The sequence below is a fragment of the Nestor notabilis genome, unplaced genomic scaffold (assembly GCF_000696875.1).
Source record: "Nestor notabilis isolate BGI_N333 unplaced genomic scaffold, ASM69687v1 scaffold16810, whole genome shotgun sequence".
Classification (NCBI taxonomy): Eukaryota; Metazoa; Chordata; class Aves; order Psittaciformes; family Psittacidae; genus Nestor; species Nestor notabilis.
In genome coordinates, this window is record NW_009910883.1 from 10,349 (window position 1) to 19,620 (window position 9,272).

General features: G+C 44.1%; 1 protein-coding gene across 1 annotated transcript in view; it reads left to right on the plus strand.

Moving 5' to 3' along the window:
* LOC104403848 (monoglyceride lipase-like) overlaps positions 1-9,272 on the plus strand; it is a gene marked incomplete at its 3' end in the record, with an annotated part of 45,290 nt that overhangs the window by 9,688 nt on the left and 26,330 nt on the right. Inside the window, exon 2 of the mRNA XM_010012120.1 lies at positions 8,406-8,512. Within this exon, the coding sequence (XP_010010422.1) occupies positions 8,406-8,512 (107 nt within the window). The remainder of the gene's footprint in view (positions 1-8,405; positions 8,513-9,272) is intronic.

The window sequence follows — 9,272 nt, forward strand, 5'->3', positions numbered from 1 at the left end:
CATTCCTGCAGCAGAATAACAGCTTGTGGTTTAGATAAATGTTGTTATTTCTGCTCTGCTGTAGGTGTACATGTATGTTTTGGTTCAGTGACTGCCAGATACTGTAAATGAGTATTGATTTCCTTTTCTATTTTAAGCTTTTCTGCAGAAAAGGCATCCCACATGCCTTTAGCTTTCTTTGCCTGTACCTAAAGTGATTGCAGCCAAGGATTTATCGAACTAAGTACTCTTTTATTTTATTGTTACCACTCATCCTTATTTTAATAGTTGCAACCCAAGCTGGTCAGGTCCCCATTCACCTTTTGGAGTGTAAAGCAATTACATCTAATCCTATTTAAGAGCAAACCAACAAGACGGTGTTTAAAACTCATGGCAATGAGTTTCTTATACACATTAGTGTGGCAGCCCCTGCTGCCATAGGTGAAGCTGCCTTGCTGTTGGAAATGAGGGAACATTTTAGGAAGCAAGCCTCCGTAGCTGAAGTCTTTGGAGAGCCAGATTAGCTCAGAGTGGCCAAGAAATAACACAAACCTACATTTGGCAGCTGTATGCTGAAGTCTGTATATATTTGTTAACTTCTAAGTAATCTGTAGGTAAACCATTGCACATCAGCCTCGGTTCAAAGCTACTTTGCTTCAAAATGTGAATAAACATTTCAGCCTTTAAAGCACATGTTGCAGCCATCACCGTCTTAGCAGGATCCCTGTGTCTCATGTTTAAACTGCTTACATTCAACTTTCTCTCCCACCTCAGGTCTACAGCAAACGTGGAATATTAAATTAATTGGAACATGCTCAAAGCCTTGGCAAACTCTTTGCCAGTGACATTACTGATTTCCCAGAGGAGTAGCTGCTGATATTGATTTTGACAGAGCCAATAAAGCCTCTCGCTGCAAAGACTCCTCTCATAGATGGGCAGGGCTGAAGTGCAGCTCTGGGATATGCCAAGATAGGATTATTCATTAGAAACTAATGTGCTTAATCTCAAAGTATGTTAAAATATACATAAGTGCTTTATGATTAAGAAATCAATCCTTGCGGTTCTGTTTCCGAGTCTCTGGGATAATTCCAGCCTGGCTTTTGGAAAATCATGCCGAAAAAGATCAGCTGATGTTATCTGTGACATCTGAACTTCTCTTGAGTTCCTCAGTTCGTTAAGGATGGGCAATTAAGATCTCTGCCAACACAGACAAAATTGGCTCAGGCTGGTAAAAGCGAGGAGGGGTAATTGACTCAGTGCAGGAAGTAATCAAGAGCTCCACATTCTGGGTGGAATTGCCTGGTTCCAAACAGTGCTATCAGGTCCAAGTATTCCAGGGAATTGAAGTTTTACGTTTTGCTTTAAAGCACTGCCATGCAATCGGGAATTGCACAGTTGGTGCTTTATTAGAAAGTAATAATCTCATACTATCCCAAGTTCAGAGAACAGGTAAAGTGTCATCCCCTTTCTTGTTCCTTACTTATTCACAGCTCTTTTCCCATCTAGTGAAGATTTGCCCGCATAAGGCAATAATGCCTGATCACCGTACTTTGGTTGCATGGGTGGTTTCTGGGCTGCAAGCACACACTGCTGGGTCATGTTGAGCTTCTCATCAACCAACACCCCCAACTGGTTCTCTGAGCATTCTTCTTCCACAGCCTAAAGCTGACCTAAAAATGCTGGCTGTGATTTCCAATAGACTTGAATTTTGCAGCTGATGTCTTCTACTTAAATAGTGCTTTGCACAGTTTTCTTGGAAAGAATGCTTTGTGCTTTCATTCTTGTAGCTCCCCTTGGGAGATATGACCTCTGGTTTATGTCTTTTATAGCACTTGTACCGAGGAAGGGCTGAAGCAGAGCAGAGAACAGAACTGGGATGTCCACTTCCAGCCTTACTCCCACCCAGTTCTGTCTGGGTTCCCCTTAAGTCATCCCTTCCTCAGTCCTGTGTGTGTAGCAATGCCTGCACCTTGCCTCTTTGAAAACAGAAGTCACAATTCTTTCAAGGATTCCTGTGCTCTGTAAAAGGGCAGCAGCAAGAGGAAATCACAGCAGCAAACCCTGAACTGCCCGTGTCTCCAGAGTGTTTGTCTGCCTTGTAGAGCAGCAGCTCTGGCAGTCAGTTCTGCCAAGGAAAATCCCATCTCTTATATCAAAGTGGAGGAGTGTCTCCCCAAGGCAGCCCGTGTAACCCTAGAATCCCTCCTCCTCAGTTTTAAACGAGAAAGAGGTGGGAAGATCTGGCCCATGAATTTTAAGCTACGCACCATGCATTTCACCTCTGATCTCAGCCTTGTGTCCCCTAAAATACTACTTCAAAGCTTCCTTGAAACAAAATACAGCTGGTCTCAACTGTTAGCCCTGCAGAGATTTGTCCAGAGCTATGCGGTTGCAAGGTTTCAATAATTCCTTCCCTCCCACCCCCACCTGAAGTTTCCTTCCTCTCTTTTCCCTGTATTAGACCACTCATGAGTTATCCTCAGTGAGGGCTTGCTTTCCGAAGAGCTGCAATAAATCAGTGTAAGCTGTTTCTCCACATTGTTTTGTGCTGGCTCTAGCTAGATCCTGTTGAACTTTTTGTTTTGAAATATATCTGTATTACCAGTTCTGTCCCTGCCCCATTGATTTATGGTGCCTACACTTTCTGGTGTTGTTGAATAACTTACCTGTGCTACTCCTCCTGAGGCCATGGCAGTTCTCAAGTGTCCTCCTAACACTGTGCTGATGAGGAAGTGTGATTTTGAGGTGTATGATGGGACCAGGCTTGCAGATGTGTTGCAAGAGGGCTGATTACAGAAGCAAGCACAGATTTTAAGACTGAGCCCTAGGTCTTTCTGGTGTTAGACAGTAGGATGCTGTTGAAGCTGACAGTAGCCCTTTTAGACAGGCAGCTAGCCAGACCATGGACCAACACGGCTAAGCCATGGGCCGGTAGAGCAGAGGCTAAGAATGCATTTCTCCAAAAAACTGAGCAGGAGAACAAGCAAAGCTTCCTTGAAACATGGCTTGGAATTGGGAGCAAAGTCATTGCCTTTTGTACCTTCAGAGGGACATAACACGTTTCCTGGAGACAGAAGGACAGCACGAAGGGACACACCTGGCTCACCATAAATATTCCTGTCTAACCGGAGTCGCCAGACTCACTGCATAGGTCAGGAGCACGCACAACATGAGAGAAATTGCTGTAACTATTTGTAGCCCCTGCCCATGCCCAGGTTTTGTCAGGGTTGCTTCAGGCACCTCAGGCAGGGAAAAAAAGAGTACAAAAGCTGACTCAAAAAGCAGATACAGAGTCATCCCTCTTCCAGTCTTCAGGTCTTACACCCAAAGCAAGAGACTCAAGAGCCCTCCAGAGAAATGGTCACCAGTAGTGAACAAAACAATTCATTCTTCTTTATGGTCTTGAAAATTATTAGCTGGATATTTTTATTATTAGTATGTAGAAAAAAATGTAATCCTTAACCAAATACTAAGGATGAAAAAATGGGAATGACAGTTAAAGCTCAACAATGTTACTAGCTGCTTAACGCATAATCTTATTATGTGAAAGATAACTAATCATCAGCAGTGAGGACACTAACCCAGCTGACACATGAACGTACAACTTTGATTTTCCATTATAACATACTTTGAAAACAAAATATACATACATGGCATGACATCTTTAACAAGTTATAAAGGGCTGTGAGCAACTGTCCAGTTGCTTGTCCAAATATGGCACCAGTGAAATGTTTCTGATAAATAAAGGTTAATTGTTCACTGTGGCTCTAAGACTCAGGCTGTTGCCGGCTACAAAGGAACTGATGCGTCAGTTCAAACAGCACACCAAAATGTGGTACTGAATTTCAGTGGGGCACTCATTTTTCTGGCCACTTCACTGACCTGGAGCTTTGCTGCCAGTTACTTTAGGAATTTAGTGTCAAGTATTGAAATCTGCTCAAGTCAGATGTTCTTTGTTAGAGCTGGTCTGGTTCTGGTAACAACACACATAACACCAAATGAAAAGCATAGTTGTCTTACATAGAATAACATGGTATTATCTTCAGTTGCAAGGGCTTGATTCAGGAAATGACTTCCAGGTGTGATTAAATCAGTCCTTACTCAGGACAGCATTTATAAATCCTTTTTTAACTTTCTTCTTGTACTTTGTAAGTCCTACTCACTTTCATGAGTTGAAGAAAGTTTCCTGAGGTTAAGCAAGTACTGAAACATGGTTCTGAAAAGGGATGCTTTTGGATGGGGTGGAAAAGACTGCATATTTTGTACATGCAGCCATTGGAAGGTTGTCTTCAGTTCTTCACTTCAGTCCCAGTGTTTTGGGTTATTTTCTGGCAATAAAAGACCATCTACTGGGTCCCACAGAAGTGGCTGGATCCCCAGAAGACACACAACAAGATGTTGAAATCATACACATATATAAAAACATGCACAGACTTCCTCATCTAGATCAGTTTTAACATGATTTTTGTTGAAAATAAAGCAAGAATGTGGCCTTTATGCCCAGCAGGACCCAAGTCCTGGGCTGTGTTTTGGCCAACTGAATGAGCTTTAAGGTCCCTTCCAACACAAATCATTCTGATTCTATGATGCTATATACCATCACCTGCTAATGGGAGATAAGTGGGCACAGCTGGAGGTTGACTTGAACAGTAAAGACAAATAATTGTGCTGACTTCTTGTAATAAGTAACAGCATCGGTTTCCCAAGCTGAGCAGTACCTGGAGGCAGAAACCTGTGGTGGGGAGGGAGGGGGAGGAGGTGGTGAAGGCTATGGGAAGGGCAGGATGTGTGAAAACTGCCTGTTGCTTTTGTAAACAGCAGGCCATAAACTGGTTTCCTTTAATAGCCACAATTGTTGTTGCACCAGTTAGGTGGGAGCAAGCACATGGATGCTTACTCATTCTCAGCTCACACCTTGGCTTTGTGCGGAGACACACCTGCCGAGTGTGGGCAAACCATGCTGTGGTGTGATTAAGTGCTTCCTTGAGCAGATGCCAGAGCAATGCTGTATTGAGATGTTCAGCAACTACAGTTCCACCAGCTAAAGCCAGCTGAAGCTTCCAAAGATGCATCATGTTTCCCGGCATGCGGTTGGAGAGACCGGCATTAGTTTGGGTTCAGGCACGGGTCAGTCTGCACCAGAAAGCTTTGAGGGATCTGTGTGATGCTTTCTACTGGAGATGGACCCATTTCCAAGGATTTCACCAGTGCAATTGCAGGAGCTGGAGGTGAAGAAGTTTCTCCCCAGGATCCATTTGCTACATGGCCAATACCCAAACCTTGTTGAAGCAAAATTCCCACCGAGGTCACACACAGAGGCACTGCAGTCCTGCAGCATCCTAAAGCCCCCAGGGATTCTGGATTAATTTCACATGACTTCATTAAAAGCAGACTCAGCTACTCTGCTGTTCCAGCCATTGTGGTAGGAAGGAGCAGGCTGCCATTTGAGAGCAGGGGGGTGTCTGCAATATGTTTACATACAGCGAGGAACTGCTGTCAGTCATCTCATCGCTTCTTGTGTTTTTGTGCCAACTTGCTAGTGAGAATCTGATGAACCCTGTATTTGTTATACTGCTTTCAGGTATTATTTGCCAAATCCAAACTTGTTTGTAACTGAAAATGGAGATCAGGTGAAAGAACTGAATCCTTCAATCCTTGCTCAGATGCTACTCGCACTCATTTCAGTTTCTCAAGCTTTTGTGTTTAATGCATGGCCCCTGTGCTCAGACCCTCCCGCCCGAAAGCTGGAGCTGAAGAGCTGCATAAATGCTTTTACTGAACAACGAAACAAGCTACTTCTGTCGCAGCATAAGAGTTCGGAGAATTTACTCCTTGGTTATGACTATTGATAGGGCAAAACTTCCAGAAGCATCTAAATCTTTTTGACAGCTACTGACACTGGGGTTCTTAAGGCACAAGCAGTCCCAGGAATCTTATTCAAGTGCTTTGCAGGCAAATAATAACCCAAGTCTCTTCCCTGCGGTGTCCAAAGGCTGAGTTCTGTGACATCTACTATTGTTGTGCTAGACGAGAGGAGAGGGTGAAGGAACACCTTGCCCCTTTGAAGCACTGAGGTTTTCTGTTCTCAGTGGTTTCCCAGTGAGATGAGGGGTCTGAGCATCTAGCAGGATGCTGTCAGGCAAAGTCGTGGTGCTGCAGCAGTGGGAATGAAAGCAAAATTAGGGCTTTGTTGTCAGAGGGGATGAAATAACAGCAAGAATTTCCTGGCAGAGATCTCTTTGCCAGCTTCCCTTTAGGTTTCATTCACTTGATGCATTTCAGTGCATACATTCAAATAATGTTTCTCTGAGAAATAAAGGGCTGTATTCAGTCAGCCAAGCTGCACCTTAATCTCTGTGCCTAGTCAGCAGAAAAAACTCTGAAGAATAACTGAGGGCTTCAGTAAGACACTGAGCAGGGAAGCTGTCAAGAGCCAGTTAATAGGATCTATACAGCAGAGAAACTTCACCTGGCTGTGTTGGATATCAACGTGATGGGTGCACGGTTCTTTCTCACATTGCCTTAGAGTCTGCCTTAGTTTAACAGCCTGGCTGCTGTTTCTGAATGTCTGGCACGTCCGTCAGCCCCACACTGGAGACATCACAGAGACTGTGATGTCTCTTTAGGTGACCCAGGACCAGGGCTGAGGTTCAAGACCACTACAGGTAAGTGGAGGCAGAAGCATTTGGATGGTGCCTCTGGTTTTCAGGGGTGTGCATAGGATAATGGCTGTCCCAGCACCCGCTGCAGTGTCTCTGCAGGGCTGCCTGCATCTGAGAGAAGTGGGACATGTAAAGCAGTGATGCTTCTGCTGTAGAAAGTTCATATTCTCCACTGTGGAAGGAGCAGTGTCTCCATTTCTTCAGTATTTGGAGCTATAGTAATAGATGCTGCACCCTGAAAATCAGCCTGTCTGGCACGTGCACTGGTAACTTGACAAATCTACTGATGAGGGCAGATGGCACAGGAAGAACTGACTGCTCCACACTGACTCTTTTGAAACCCTCAGTGATACTACAGAACATTTGTACAGCACAACAAATTCAATGTGCTACATGACCTAACCTCACCCTTGCTAATTAGTATTAGACAGATACCAGAGCATCTTTGCAGGTCTGCTTTTGTGTTTGCAGTGTGCTCTCTAAAATCCTTCTGGTTCTGATGACTTCTCTTTCAAGTTGTCTAGCGTGAGCAATACTGTGAAGCAGGTACTAATCAAAGAGCTAGAGCAGGACTTTCTTCATCACCCAACACCTTCTTTAAGTTTAAATATATTAAGATCAAAGCGGTTTATTGCAGTGAATACACTGTCTAAGAAGGTGTTCAAAACCTCAGTCACAATAAAGTTGAGGAATTCACTAGCTGTAGACTGCTGCCATTATTTTATGTTGTCAGTTCATTGAGTATTTCCCTGTTAATGTACTGAAAATGTCTAACTGGTAGCCTTCGAACTGTTTTGTGGCTGCTGATGTTGCAGTGACAGATGATACTTTTAAACAAACAAATCATATTTCTCATGACAAAACTGGATTTTAAATAGTCACCAGTGAAATTCAGCAAACTTCTGTAATTTCATTGCTACTTCTACTGGTCTAATCCTAGGCAAACATTGCCTGGGAAAAACACCTGGAAAGTTCCTTCAACTTCAGTCACTCACGCTTGACGCCGTTCCAGTAAAATTGGTAAAGCTGAATCTTTGAAGGTTCCAAAGATAAATATTTGTGTGTTTATCAAAAGGAAGTGTCTGTGAGACTGTTTGTGTGATCCCAGTCTGTAGTCATATGGTGGCTATGCAAGAGTCACTCTAATCATCAAAGGGAATCAACTGCTTTGGGGCAGTAACTGGAATGGTAAAATCACCAGTATTGGGGTCAGAAGATTAAATTCCAAACTCCAACCAAAGTTGTCTCTGCTTTACTTGAAATGCCATTGTTTAGAGTGCCCTGTAGCATCAGACATCATAGCAAGTTATAAAGTTGAAGACAGTATTTACATGTGAAACCACAGAGAAATACCAATCCAAAATAAATCAATGGCTGCCCTTACACTGTAGGAGCAGCATAGACACCTCAAGCCCAGGATGGAGTTATCCAGCTCAAGGACTGATGCTGATGCCCATCTGCATCTTCAGTGTGCAGCAGACCATGGCAGCAGATAAATGGGAAAGAGCTTGACTGTCCCACGAGGGGCTGACTTCCATGTGGTCTGTCCTACTACCACCTGGTGAGGACCAGGGTGATGGTAGATCAGGATGTCAATCGTTTCCCCCTCTGTTCAAACCCACCTCAGCCATTATATACTTGCCTTGCGTTTGCCGATGTCTGAAATGCTGTTGCTGGATTAAATGTGCTGGTTTTACTTGCAGCTCTGAAACCTTTGTGGGTTGATTGCCAAGTTAATGATTTATACCTTAATGCTCCATTTAGGGCCCTCGTGTTCATCGCTCACGGCGCTGGGGAGCACTGCGGCCGCTATGATGAGTTGGCTCAGAAGCTGACAGGACTTAACTTGTTTGTTTTTGCCCATGACCATGGTGAGTAGCCTAGAACAGTCCTTGATTTACAGCAGCCCAGGACTTTACTGAAGTAAATGCCATTAAAGCTACTCAGCAGTGAGAGAAGAGTCAATGAAATATTTACAGCTAGGCATAAATGAGAAAGGAATCATCTGTTGCTTTGTAAAGGGCTGGATACTGAATCTGTGGAAAGCTATTCCTGTTTACCTTGAGTTTTCCTCAGCCTTGTCCTTGACATTACTGCTGGTGCTATTTTAACCTCTCTTTACATGATTATTTCTTTTTGACCTATCCCTTGAGGGGTGAAGAGGTGTTGTCCACTGTGGAAATAGGACTAGGAGCCATTTCTTCTGAATTCATGGTTGATGTCCTAAATGATCCCAGAGAGGAGGCTGACAGCATAGGTTTTATGTATATACACACACACACACACACATATATATATATATATATATAAAACACACACCGAGACAACTAGACAGCTGCACTCTTGGGACACAGAGAGGAGTGGAGACATGACAGACCTCTCTTGAGACACATCTCCGCAGTCCAGCATTGACACCAGAGCTGGCTGTAGACACCTCAGCTCTGACAAGAAAGCAGCTTGAGTGCACTCGCTCAAGGCTGTGATGAGAAACTGAAAGATAACTGGTAACAGGGGAGATTGAGATGAGCTCTGAGGCAGAAGCTCTTCCCTGGGAGGGTGCTGAGGCGCTGGCACAGGGTGCCCAGAGAAGCTGTGGCTGCCCCATCCCTGGCAGTGTTCAAGGCCCGGGTG